Consider the following 13,671-nt stretch of genomic DNA (forward strand, 5'->3'; position numbering starts at 1 on the left):
ACACAGGTGAGTTGTGGGTGGAGTTACCTGTCTGCTCTGTGCCCGACGCTGCAAAGAAACACACGACATCATCATGAGACATCCAGGACTAAACCTGGTCTAAACCAGGTCCTCATTTCTCACATAAGAACAGGGTTAAAGCTCCATTGCGGAAAATTTTAATTTGGATGAAAATTTGAAAACGACACATAAATGGAGAAATAAATGTGATTTTTGTGTGTCCAAGCGATTTCTAGATATGCTCTGTATATGTTCTAAACTGATTCAGAGTGTGTTCCGAGTGTGTTCTACATGTGTTCCGAGTGTGTTCTAGATGTGTGTTCCAGATGTGTTCCGAGTGTGTTCTAGATGTGTGTTCCAGATGTGTTCCGAGTGTGTTCTAGATGTGCTCCAAGTGTGTTCTAGGTGTGTGTTCCAGATGTGTTCCGAGTGTGTTCTAGATGTGTGTTCCAGATGTGTTCCAAGTGTGTTCTAGGTGTGTGTTCCAGATGTGTTCCAAGTGTGTTCTAGGTGTGTGTTCCAGATGTGTTCCGAGTGTGTTCTAGATGTGTGTTCCAGATGTGTTCCAAGTGTGTTCTAGGTGTGTGTTCCAGATGTGTTCCGAGTGTGTTCTAGATGTGTTCCAAGTGTGTTCTAGGTGTGTGTTCCAGATGTGTTCCGAGTGTGTTCTAGATGTGTGTTCCAGATGTGTTCCAAGTGTGTTCTAGGTGTGTTCCGGGTGTGTTCTAGATGTGGTCTGAGTGTCTTCCAGATGTGTTCCGGGTGTGTTCTAGATGCGTTCCGAGTGTGTTCTACATGTGTTCTGAGTGCGTTCCGAGTGTGTTCTAGATGTGGTCTGAGTATGTTCCGAGTGTGTTCTAGATGTGTTCCAAGTGTGTTCTAGGTGTGTTCCGGGTGTGTTCCGAGTGTGTTCTAGATGGGTTCCGAGTGTGTTCTAGGTGTGTTCCGGGTGTGTTCTAGATGTGTTCCGAGTATGTTCCAGGTGTGTTCTAAGAGGACAGCAGGTGTTGAGCTCTGACCTTCTGGATGGGGCGAAGCAGAAGAGAGCGGCCGTGTTTGGGGAGAAGGTCCGAGGGCTGTCCAGAGGACTGGGACCTGAGGAACCAGAAGAACACACAGGATCACACACACTGTACACACTATGAACCAACTACACACTGAGGATCACACAGACATAACACACGTGTGAATAGAACACGTGTGACATTTAATGTAGAACATCAGTGTCTAAAGAACCTGCATTTTTATCAACGTGAGATCGGTGTGTGTGGGCGGAGTTACCAGTGTGTGTGGGCAGAGTTACCAGTGTGTGTGGGCAGAGTTACCAGTGTGTGTGGGCAGAGTTACCAGTGTGTGTGGGCGGAGTTACCTGTGTGTGTGGGCGGAGTTACCTGTGTGTGTGGGCGGAGTTACCAGTGTGTGTGGGCAGAGTTACCAGTGTGTGTGGGCAGAGTTACCTGTGTGTGTGGGCGGAGTTACCAGTGTGTGTGGGCAGAGTTACCAGTGTGTGTGGGCAGAGTTACCTGTGTGTGTGGGCGGAGTTACCAGTGTGTGTGGGCAGAGTTACCAGTGTGTGTGTGTGGGCGGAGTTACCTGTGTGTGTGTGGGCGGAGTTACCTGTGTGTGTGTGGGCGGAGTTACTGTGTGTGGGCGGAGTTACCTGTGTGTGTGTGTGGGCGGAGTTACTGTGTGTGTGTGTGGGCGGAGTTACCTGTGTGCAGAGGTGAGTGGGGGCGGGGCAGAGTGGGGGAGGTGCTGGACACGATGAGGCTCTTCCTGTTACTGCTGCGACTGCTGTAACACACACAGCTAACGTTTGTAACAACATTTAAACACACACACACACACAGGGCAGAACATACATGTCATACTGTGGTTGTGTCCTTGGGCAAAACACTTCCCCTCTGTCAACTGTGAGGTGTGTGTGACTGAGCGAGTCTTAATATGTGTGTACACAGGGAGGGCATCTGACACACACAGGGAGGGCATCTGACACACACAGGGAGGGCATCTGACACACACAGGGAGGGCATCTGACACAAAAGTAAGCTTAGTCCCATACGGTTAGTGACCACCTCACGCACATGCTCAGTGAGTCCAGGAGGGGCGGGGCTTACCTCCAGAGGAAGGGGTTTCCTCGCAGGTGTGCAGGGGCAGACAGGGGGCGATCGAAGGGGCACGCAGAGGGGGAGAGAGAGGGCCTCATGGGGGAGGGGCTCAGGATGCTGACGTTTAACACAGACACGTTTAGACCCCGCCCTTTAGTCCCCGCCCTCTAGCCCCGCCCTCTAGACCAGTCTTTTAAATCATGTTAGAAAACTGTGGTGTCCCATGGAGCTGACGTCGCCGTAAACATCATCACACTAAAGCGCCGCACGCTGTGGCGCCCCCTATGGACAGATGCACGTCGCACTAGAGCAGCACATTTTTAACATTTGTACCAAAATGACGACGCGACGCTGCAGAATCTACGAGTATCAACGATTAAGAAAATAAAACTGGAGAAGGAAGAGCGGACGTCACAGTGGGCGTGTCACAGGGGGCGTGTCACGGGGGCGTGTCACAGGTGGTGTGTAACAGGGGGCGTGTCACAGTGGGCGTGTCGCAGGGGGCGTGTCGCAGGGGGCGTGTCACAGTGGGCGTGTCACAGGGGGCGTGTCGCAGGGGGCGTGTCACAGTGGGCGTGTCACAGGGGGCGTGTCGCAGGGTGTATGGGGTATTAACTGTAACATTTAACATACTTAGATCACTACTTTACCCCAAAGGGCAGGGTGGGCGCTCTGAGTCTCCTCCCTTTGCTCTCTGTGCTAAGCCCCTCCCCCTTCAGAGCACTGTCACAACACGACCATCTCACTAATGAAACTGAAACATCACACCAGGTTTGTCGCGTCATAGTGCACAGTTTCATGTTTTTGCGTGTTTATGGAGGACTGTCCTGTGGAGCGCGGGTGATGTAGGCTTGTGGGCGGAGTCTCGTACAGTCTTGTACTGCTTACTGTTTTGATATTTGAATAGGGCCTGGGAGAGATCTCTAGATTACTCAAACATGGATGACATGTAGAACGTCTCCATGAGGGAACGACGTCAGAACACGGAGAAAAACACATTCAGCTGAACCGCGTCTTTAAACCTGTAACAGTCAAATAAGACACAAACTGTTCACTGCTGTGGCCAGGGTGAGAGGTCAAAGGTCATTTTCACCTCTGCAACTCCACCACAACACGCCGTATTTACCACACGAACGCCGTATTTACCACACCAACGCCGCATTTACCACACCAACGCCGTATTTACCACACGAACGCCGTATTTACCACACCAACGCCGTATTTGCCACGTGAACGTTCTATTTACCACATGAACGTAGCGCCACGCCTGACGACCCGTGACATCATCATAATAATAATATGATGGGGTTAATCGTCTTACAGCAGCCGCAGGTTGGAGCCACAGCGCTCCTTCCTCCTCTTCATCTTTAATCCACTTTGTGAGCGTGGTCATGTGACCTCCTCTGTCTCTGCACGTCCTCAGAGCGTCCACTCGGAGCGTCCACTCGGAGCGTCCACACAGAGCGTCCACACAGAGCGTCCACACAGAGCGTCCACACAGAGCGTCCACACAGAGCGTCCACACAGAGCGTCCACACAGAGCGTCCACACAGAGCGTCCACTCAGAGCGTCCACGCGCACATGTGTACCCAGGAACGCTGCTCCTTCCCTGGGTGTGAGTCACACTATGGTCCGGTCTGTGGAGGATTAGGGAGCTCTGCTTAAGTCAGTGTCCACAAACGGTGCCTCATCCCTGGGTAAAGGAACAGCCTCCATCAGACGTCCAGAGGGGAGGGAGCTCTGCCGAAGGACGTGTCCACATAAAGTGCTCCTTTTCTGGACAGAGCCGGAGCCTCTGCCCCTCCAGGTGACAGTCCATGGACCACAGCTCCTCCTCTGGGTAAATCCTCTGCCGTTGGCCCTGTCAGACGTCCAAACACAGAGGGGACCAAACAAAAAGTCCTGCTCAGAAATAGTGCTCCGGTCCTGGGCAGACATGGAGCAGCTTTACCCGGGCACACACGAACCACTCTGTGCCCATGAAAAGAGCTTGATTCCTGGGTGAGTCCAGACTGTGACCGCCCTCTGATCCAGGCCCCTGTCCCTCTGGAAGACTAAAGTGTGTGCCCAGGATCGGCGCTCCGTGCCGGGCACAGCGGTGTGAGCCTGTTGTTCCTGGAAGTATGTGAGACAGAAGGCTTATCTGCAGCTGATAATAGACGGACGGGGGGAGGGACGAGGGAGGGACCCAGGACTCAGGCTCTATTCCTGGGACAAAACGTTCACCAAAGCCCCGACTGATAAACGCGCCCACGTCAAACAGAAAATGACATTTTGAAACGGCATCAAAACGATTCAGGATTCTTTAAAAATTCAGATTTATTGTCGACTTTAAACCGGTTTTACGGCGTTGGACCCAATGAAGACACTTTCTGACTCGTTATGTCATAAAATCAAGTCTGAACTCGTCCAGAAGGAAAAACACTGAAATATGAACTCCAAGAACCCCAGGAGGGAGGGCATCTGACACACAGGGAGGGAGGGCATCTGACACACAGAGGGAGGGCATCTGACACACAGAGGGAGGGCATCTGACACACAGAGGGAGGGCATCTGACACACAGAGAGGGCATCTGACACAGAGGGAGGGCATCTGACACACAGGGAGGGAGGGCATCTGACACACAGAGAGGGAGGGCATCTGACACACAGAGGGAGGGCATCTGACACACAGAGGGAGGGCATCTGACACACAGAGAGGGAGGGCATCTGACACACAGAGGGAGGGCATCTGATCATAAATTTGAATGTTGTGTCCCCCCAGGACTAAACCAGGTCCAGGTCCGGTCCGGGTCCAGGTCCGGTCCGGGTCCAGGTCCGGTCCGGGTCCAGGTCCGGTCCGGGTCCAGGTCCAGTCCAGGTCCGGTCCAGGTCCGGTCCAGGTCCAGTCCAGGTCCAGTCCAGGTCCGGTCCAGGTCCCGGTCCAGGTCCGGTCCAGTCCAGGGCCCAGTCCAGGTCCAGTCCAGGTCCAGTCCCGGTCCAGGTCCAGGTCAATGCTCTGGTGGTTTATAAATAGACCCGTTGCTGTTTGGGGCTTAGACCCTTCAGCTGTTCAGACCCCGGTGACCTCTGACCTTTCATCTCCACTCTCCGCACAGAGGTCAGGTGGGGTCATGGTCGGTCTGAGTCTCAAAGTGTTTTGCCCAAGGACACAGCGGGAATCAAACCCATAACCTCCTCGTGTGGCTCAGAGCCAACAGCACAAGTACTCGAGTAACAGCGCCGGAAATATGTACTCGAGTACAGTCTGGATATTCGAGTACAGTCTGGATACTCATACTCGAGCACAGTCTGGATACTCATACTCGAGCACAGTCTGGATACTCATACTCGAGTACAGTCTGGATACTCGAGCACAGTCTGGATACTCATACTCGAGTACAGTCTGGATACTCGAGCACAGTCTGGATACTCGAGTACAGTCTGGATACTCATACTCGAGTACAGTCTGGATACTCGAGCACAGTCTGGATACTCGAGTACAGTCTGGATACTCGAGCACAGTCTGGATACTCGAGCACAGTCTGGATACTCATACTCGAGCACAGTCTGGATACTCATACTCGAGTACAGTCTGGATACTCATACTCGAGTACAGTCTAGATACTCGAGTACAGTCTGGATACTCGAGCACAGTCTGGATACTCATACTCGAGCACAGTCTGGATACTCGAGTACAGTCTGGATACTCATACTCGAGTACAGTCTGGATACTCATACTCGAGTACAGTCTGGATACTCGAGCACAGTCTGGATACTCGAGCACAGTCTGGATACTCGAGCACAGTCTGGATACTCATACTCGAGTACAGTCTAGATACTCATACTCGAGTACAGTCTGGATACTCATACTCGAGTACAGTCTGGATACTCATACTCGAGTACAGTCTAGATACTCATACTCGAGTACAGTCTAGATACTCATACTCGAGTACAGTCTGGATACTCGAGTACAGTCTAGATACTCATACTCGAGTACAGTCTGGATACTCATACTCGAGTACAGTCTGGATACTCATACTCGAGTACAGTCTGGATACTCATACTCGAGTACAGTCTGGATACTCATACTCGAGTACAGTCTGGATACTCGAGTACAGTCTGGATACTCATACTCGAGTACAGTCTAGATACTCATACTCGAGTACAGTCTAGATACTCATACTCGAGTACAGTCTAGATACTCATACTCGAGTACAGTCTGGATACTCGAGTACAGTCTAGATACTCATACTCGAGCACAGTCTAGATACTCATACTCGAGCACAGTCTAGATACTCATACTCGAGTACAGTCTAGATACTCATACTCGAGTACAGTCTGGATACTCGAGTACAGTCTGGATACTCGAGTACAGTCTAGATACTCATACTCGAGTACAGTCTGGATACTCATACTCGAGTACAGTCTGGATACTCATACTCGAGTACAGTCTGGATACTCGAGTACAGTCTAGATACTCATACTCGAGTACAGTCTGGATACTCATACTCGAGTACAGTCTGGATACTCATACTCGAGTACAGTCTGGATACTCGAGTACAGTCTGGATACTCATACTCGAGCACAGTCTGGATACTCATACTCGAGTACAGTCTGGATACTCGAGCACAGTCTGGATACTCGAGTACGGTCTGGATACTCGAGTACAGTCTAGATACTCATACTCGAGCACAGTCTGGATATTCGAGTACAGTCTGGATACTCATACTCGAGTACAGTCTAGATACTCATACTCGAGCACAGTCTGGATACTCGAGTACAGTCTGGATACTCATACTCGAGTACAGTCTGGATACTCGAGTACAGTCTAGATACTCATACTCGAGTACAGTCTGGATACTCGAGCACAGTCTGGATACTCGAGTACGGTCTAGATACTCATACTCGAGTACAGTCTGGATACTCGAGTACAGTCTGGATACTCAAGTACAGTCTGGATACTCATACTCGAGCACAGTCTGGATACTCGAGCACAGTCTGGATACTCGAGTACAGTCTGGATACTCGAGTACAGTCTGGATACTCATACTCGAGTACAGTCTGGATACTCGAGTACAGTCTGGATACTCATACTCGAGTACAGTCTGGATACTCGAGTACAGTCTGGATACTCGAGTACAGTCTGGATACTCATACTCGAGTACAGTCTGGATACTCGAGCACAGTCTGGATACTCATACTCGAGTACAGTCTGGATACTCGAGCACAGTCTGGATACTCGAGTACAGTCTGGATACTCGAGTACAGTCTGGATACTCATACTCGAGTACAGTCTGGATACTCGAGTACAGTCTGGATACTCATACTCGAGTACAGTCTGGATACTCGAGTACAGTCTGGATACTCGAGTACAGTCTGGATACTCGAGTACAGTCTGGATACTCATACTCGAGTACAGTCTGGATACTCGAGCACAGTCTGGATACTCGAGTACAGTCTGGATACTCGAGTACAGTCTGGATACTCGAGTACAGTCTGGATACTCGAGTACAGTCTGGATACTCGAGGATTGTGGGAAAGTGAGTTACTCACAAACTCCCTCTGCGCGGCACCGACAACTCCTTCTGTAAAACAAGAAAGACCAGTCAGAGAGGAGGAGACGAGGGAGGAGGAGACGAGAGGGAGGAGGAGACGAGAGGGAGGAGGAGGAGACGAGAGGGAGGAGGAGACGAGAGGGAGGAGAAGAGAGGGAGGAGGAGGAGACGAGAGGGAGGAGGAGACGAGAGGGAGGAGGAGACGAGAGGGAGGAGAAGAGAGGGAGGAGGAGGAGACGAGAGGGAGGAGGAGGAGACGAGAGGGAGGAGGAGGAGACGAGAGGGAGGAGGAGACGAGAGGGAGGAGGAGACGAGAGGGAGGAGGAGGAGGAAAGGAGGAGACGAGAGGGAGGAGGAGGAGAGAGGGAGGAGGAGGAAAGGAGGAGACGAGAGGGAGGAGGAGGAGGAAAGGAGGAGAGGAGAGGGAGGAGGAAAGGAGGAGAGGAGGAATAGGAAGAGGAGAGGAAGGAGGAGAGGAGTGTTTGAAGAGGAGTTAAACCTCCTGTTCTCCATCAGGTCCTCATCCTCATCTTAATCAGGTTTAAACTCGACCGAAAGGATCAGGATTATCAGACTGAGGACCTGATAGAGAACAGGCCCAACCTGACTGAACCAGGACTAGACCAGGTCTGAACCAGGACTGAACCAGGACTGAACCAGGACTAGACCAGGACTGAACCAGCAGGGGGCGCTCAAGTTAAAGCACACTCACATCTATAATTCCATCCTCAAAGCCAAAGCAAACAACGGAAACAAAGAGAATAAAAGAGCGAGTCAGTATGCTAACAGCCAGTATGCTAACAGCCAGTATGCTAACAGTCAGTATGCTAACAGTCAGTATGCTAACAGCCAGTATGCTAACAGCCAGTATGCTAACAGCCAGTATGCTAACAGCCAGTATGCTAACAGGTGGGAGAGCCTGAATGATCAGGCTAAAACTTCCTCAGGCACAGAGCAAACTGAAGACACACAAGACCAACAACAAACAAACTGTAAACAAACAAACTGTAAACAAACAAACAAACAAACAAACTGTAAACAAACAAACTGTAAACAAAAAGAAACTGTAAACAAACAGAAACTGTAAACAAACTGTAAACAAAAACTGTAAACAAACAAAACAAACAAACTGTAAACAAACAAACTGTAAACAAACTAAACAGTAAACAAACTAAACAAACAGAAACTGTAAACAGAAACTGTAAACAAACAGAAACTGTAAACAGAAACTGTAAACAAACAAAACAAACAAACTGTAAACAAACAGAAACTGTAAACAAACAGAAACTGTAAACAAACAAAACAAACAAACTGTAAACAAACAAACAAACTGTAAACAAACAAAACAAACTGTAAACAAACAAAACAAACAAACTGTAAACAAACAAACAAACTGTAAACAAACAAAACAAACTGTAAACAAACAAACAAACTGTAAACAAACAAACAAACTGTAAACAAACAGGTGTTAGTTTCAGAGTGGTTAGCTCCTCCTTCACACAGACATAAGGCAGTGTCCAGAAGAATCTGACCAGAACTGAAGACGTGTCCTGGACGAGCAGAGAAACGTCTTCACTCCAACAACGATTTGTGCAGTGACAGTTTTAATGCACGCCCCTCGCGCACGCCCCTCGCGCACGCCCCTCGCGCACGCCCCTCGTGCACGCTCCACTGTGTCATCAGGAGGATCCGACCAATCACACGCAGAGGAGGGAGCAGCCAATCAGAGCACAGCACAGAGGAGTGAATGAGAGCAGGCCCCGCCCCCTGCAGCTGCATCTGTCACCACGACAACGAGACCGAGTCCAGTCCTGCTCCAGATGCCCTCCCGCCCTCCTGTATCTGTATCAGATGCCCTCCCCTCCTGTATCTGTGTGTCAGATGCCCTCCCCTCCTGTATCTGTGTGTCAGATGCCCTCCCGCCCTCCTGTTTGTCAATGAGAATCTGCTGCAGAGTTCAACCAGAGACACTACAGCTGAGTCATAAGAACAGAGGAAGAGAGAGGAGGAGGAGGAGAGCAGGAGAGAGGAGAGAGGAGAGAGGGGGAGAAAGAGGAGGAGGAGAAGAGGACGAGAGAAGGAGGAAAAGGAGAAGCATTCTGAAATGACCCAGGAGGATGGTGCAGTACCAGAGCAGTCAGAGAGGGGGCAGACTGTCCCAAAGTGTGTCCTCTCATCCTCAGCAGGTCCCCCTCCGGTCCTGGTCCATGTCCTGGTCCATGTCCCGGTCCATGTCCCGGTCCATGTCCCGGTCCGTGTCCCGGTCCTGAGGAGAGCTGGCTGTGCAGGCTGCAGGACAGAGGCAGCAGCTGTTTACCTGAAAATCAAACACGATAAAGATGGATGTCCCTCTATAGTCCCCATGTGGTCCCCGTTTAGTCCCTCTATAGTCCCCATGTGGTCCCCGTTTAGTCCCCCCATGGTCCTCGTTTAGTCCCCATTTAGTCCCTGTTTTGTCCCCGTTTAGTCCTCATTTAGTCCCCCCATAGTCCTCGTTTAGTCCCCCCATAGTCCTCGTTTAGTCCCCCCATAGTCCTCGTTTAGTCCCCCCATAGTCCTCGTTTAGTCCCCCTATAGTCCTCGTTTAGTCCCCCCATAGTCCTCGTTTAGTCCCCCCATAGTCCTCATTTAGTCCCCCCATAGTCCCCCCATAGTCCTCATTTAGTCCCCCCATAGTCCTCATTTAGTCCCCCCATAGTCCTCATTTAGTCCCCCCATAGTCCTCATTTAGTCCCCCCATAGTCCTCATTTAGTCCCCCCATAGTCCTCGTTTAGTCCCCCCATAGTCCTCGTTTAGTCCCCCTATAGTCCTCATTTAGTCCCCCCATAGTCCTCATTTAGTCCCCGTTTTGTTCCCGGTTAGTCCCGTCAGGGTCTTACCCGTCATAGTCCGGGTCCTGGTCTCGTCCTGGCTCAGTTGGCGGTTGAGTCTGGGTTTGGTTTTAGACTTGGCGGCGGCCGGAGAAAGGTCGGGGTGACTGAGCTTCCTAAAGAGGAGAGGAGGAGGAGCCAGCACCTCCTTCAAAACAAAACGCACTGTAAGAGGAGGAGCCTGTACAAAGAGGAGGACTGAGCTGAGGTCCCCACAGCGTCAGCTCCACGTGACACTCATGAAGCTAACAGACATAGCGGCTAATCTGGAGCACGGGTCCATATTTGGAATCTGAGTCTCACAGCAACTAAAGAGCCAATCAGGAGAGAGGCTGCTGAAGGTCACGCCCCTTAACGCCCACAACACTGGGTTAACAAGGAGCGGGCGCTTAGCAACGCTGTCAATCAAACCTGTCGCTAACGCTAACAGGAGCGACCTCGGGGACAGAAGGACCTGATCTGTCTGTTATTAATGTTCAGATCTGGATTTACAGACAGAGAGGACACAGAGGAGACAGAGAGGAGACACAGAGAGGAGACAGAGGGGACACAGAGGAGACAGAGAGAGGAGACAGAGGAGACAGAGAGGAGACACAGAGAGGAGACAGAGGGGAGACACAGAGAGGAGACAGAGGGGACACAGAGGAGACAGAGAGAGGAGACAGAGGAGACAGAGAGGAGACACAGAGAGGAGACAGAGAGGAGACACAGAGAGGAGACAGAGGGGAGACAGAGGAGACAGAGAGGAGACACAGAGGAGACACAGAGAGGAGACAGAGGGGAGACACAGAGGAGACAGAGAGAGGAGACAGAGGAGACAGAGAGGAGACACAGAGAGGAGACAGAGAGGAGACACAGAGAGGAGACAGAGGGGAGACAGAGGAGACAGAGAGGAGACACAGAGGAGACACAGAGGAGACACAGAGAGGAGACAGAGGGGAGACACAGAGAGGAGACAGAGAGAGGAGACAGAGGAGACAGAGAGGAGACACAGAGAGGAGACAGAGAGGAGACACAGAGAGGAGACAGAGAGGAGACACAGAGAGGAGACAGAGAGGAGACACAGAAACATTTTGCTCCCGTTTCCTTCAGGGCCGAATCAGAGGAGCAGAGGAGCAAAGACAGGGGAGCAGATAAGGAGAGGAGGAGCAGATGAGCAGAGCTAGAGGAGGAGGAGCAGAGACAGGAGGTGCAGACAGTACCTGGCGTCTCCATCCCGCTGGTCTTGCCACCGCCCCCGGCGCCTCTCGGCCGGTGTCTCCGGTGTCTGGGCCGGTCTCACCGTTCCTGTCTCCGGTGTCTCCGGTGTCTCCGGTGTCTCCGGTGCTGAGCTTCCTCTTGTGGCGGCTCTCGTTCTTGTGGCGGCTCTCGTTCTTCTTCATGGTTCCTCTTGTCTGCGGAGGCGCGTCAGACGCGCGCGGTGACAGCTCCGCGGCCGTTAAACTCCCGCTGACTCCTCTCCATCCACCGGCCTCACGTCTGCGCCCCGAGCCACGGAACAACTGCGCCACATCTGGAAGAAGGCGCAGCGGGGCGTGCTCCTGCTGCTCCTGCTGCTCCTGCTGCTCCTGCTGCTCCTGCTGCTCCTCCTGCTCCTCCCGGCTCCGACACGCTCCTGACACGCTCCTGACACGCTCTTAAAACGCTCTCACTCCGTGTTTAAGCGGGAAACTGCCGCAGTGGTCACGTTTGTGCGGAGTCCATCCCGGAAAGAGCGCGGACAGTGCGGGACAGTGCGGGACAGGTCGGGGACAGCGGGGAGCGCAGCCGCTTTCAACATCCGGGCGTTACACTGGAACCGCGGCGCTTCCTGTGCGTCTGCAGCGACGTGATGACGACACACGCACGCTCCGGGCACGTACAGTCACGTGCAAAGTGCGTGTTTACTGTAAACATGGATAATTTTTAATTTAAAAATAATTATTACGATTTAATGTTTCACATAAAGTCAGGACTCAATGAGAAAAAATGTAAATAAAAAAACAAGACGAAATGAGCAGGTACGGCAGAGCGGGAGGGTCAATTTAAGAAAAAAAACACATAATGGGCCGTGTCTCAATTCTCCAAATGCTCCTTTTGAAGGTTTCCTTCTCAGTTCTCCTCAGTGCAGTTTGAAGGATCCGGTCTGTCCTCAGTGTCGTGTCTCACTGAAGTGGGACAGGTCCACACCACGGACCGCACTTCCACCTCTGTCTTTGAGCGTACGATACGTACATTATGTACGATATTTTTAATGATTTAATAGAAGAAAAGTCAAGATGTCGTCGTCACAGCCGTTTCTTTCTGTTTAGATTGAATATCAATAGGCAAATATAACGTTCGAGGTGATTTTTTTTCTCATTTGTTGCTACTTCATAACTTAAACAAAATAAACCTTGTGAAAACGTAATAACAGAGACAGAGGAAACAGGATCATTTTCACATTCATAGTCTATAAACCAGAGACACTGATTAGTTGTACATATAGTGGGATATTTCAGTTTAATGGTTCAGTATTTTGTCCAGTGGCTGCACCACTTTAATAACAGTAGAGGGCGCTGTTTCCCTTCTATGTCGTGCCAGTTCTTTTCATCTTATTATTGTGAGGTATTTTCTATCAGTGCAGCTACATCAAACTAGTGTCTTGATTTAATAACACGAAGGTAAATGACACGTGTCCACCAGGGGGCGCAGACCTATGGAATGTACCGGAACTCAAGAAGATTTAGTGAATTGGGACACGGCCGATAATGCGGCGCCACGAGAATAAAACCGTCACATTTTGACTTTAAGTCGAACTTCAGGAGAATAATAAATAAAAGTTGTAAAAGTTATAAATGTTATCGACAGGAAATCGATGATGTGCCAAGTGCAGAGGAAAAGACTCACCTGAGCACAGAGGACAGAAGACAGAAGACACAGAGGACAGAAGACAGAGGACACAGAGGACACAGAGGACAGAAGACACAGAGGACACAGAGGACAGAAGACACAGAGGACAGAGGACACAGAGGACAGAAGACACAGAGGACAGAAGACACAGAGGACAGAAGACACAGAGGACACAGAAGACACAGAGGACACAGAGAGGACACAGAGGACAGAAGACACAGAGGACACAGAAGACACAGAGGACACAGAGGACAGAAGACACAGAGGACACAGAAGACACAGAG

General features: G+C 50.8%; 1 protein-coding gene across 1 annotated transcript in view; it reads right to left on the reverse strand.

Moving 5' to 3' along the window:
* mast2 (microtubule associated serine/threonine kinase 2) overlaps positions 1–12,285 on the reverse strand; it is a 38,660-nt gene extending 26,375 nt beyond the window's left edge. Inside the window, exons 1-16 of the mRNA XM_055221580.1 lie at positions 11,719–12,285; positions 10,526–10,664; positions 9,775–9,962; positions 7,644–7,675; positions 7,160–7,567; positions 6,845–7,025; positions 6,575–6,742; positions 5,680–5,877; positions 5,389–5,613; positions 4,076–4,223; positions 3,830–3,969; positions 3,430–3,497; positions 2,118–2,225; positions 1,712–1,794; positions 1,020–1,095; positions 28–48 (exon numbers count right to left, since the gene is read on the reverse strand). Of these exons, the coding sequence (XP_055077555.1) occupies positions 28–48; positions 1,020–1,095; positions 1,712–1,794; positions 2,118–2,225; positions 3,430–3,497; positions 3,830–3,969; positions 4,076–4,223; positions 5,389–5,613; positions 5,680–5,877; positions 6,575–6,742; positions 6,845–7,025; positions 7,160–7,567; positions 7,644–7,675; positions 9,775–9,962; positions 10,526–10,664; positions 11,719–11,898 (2,363 nt within the window). The 5' untranslated portion in view covers positions 11,899–12,285. The remainder of the gene's footprint in view (positions 1–27; positions 49–1,019; positions 1,096–1,711; positions 1,795–2,117; positions 2,226–3,429; positions 3,498–3,829; positions 3,970–4,075; positions 4,224–5,388; positions 5,614–5,679; positions 5,878–6,574; positions 6,743–6,844; positions 7,026–7,159; positions 7,568–7,643; positions 7,676–9,774; positions 9,963–10,525; positions 10,665–11,718) is intronic.
* Positions 12,286–13,671: the final 1,386 nt, after the last annotated feature.

Source organism: Periophthalmus magnuspinnatus, chromosome 4 (genome assembly GCF_009829125.3).
Source record: "Periophthalmus magnuspinnatus isolate fPerMag1 chromosome 4, fPerMag1.2.pri, whole genome shotgun sequence".
Taxonomy (NCBI): Eukaryota; Metazoa; Chordata; class Actinopteri; order Gobiiformes; family Gobiidae; genus Periophthalmus; species Periophthalmus magnuspinnatus.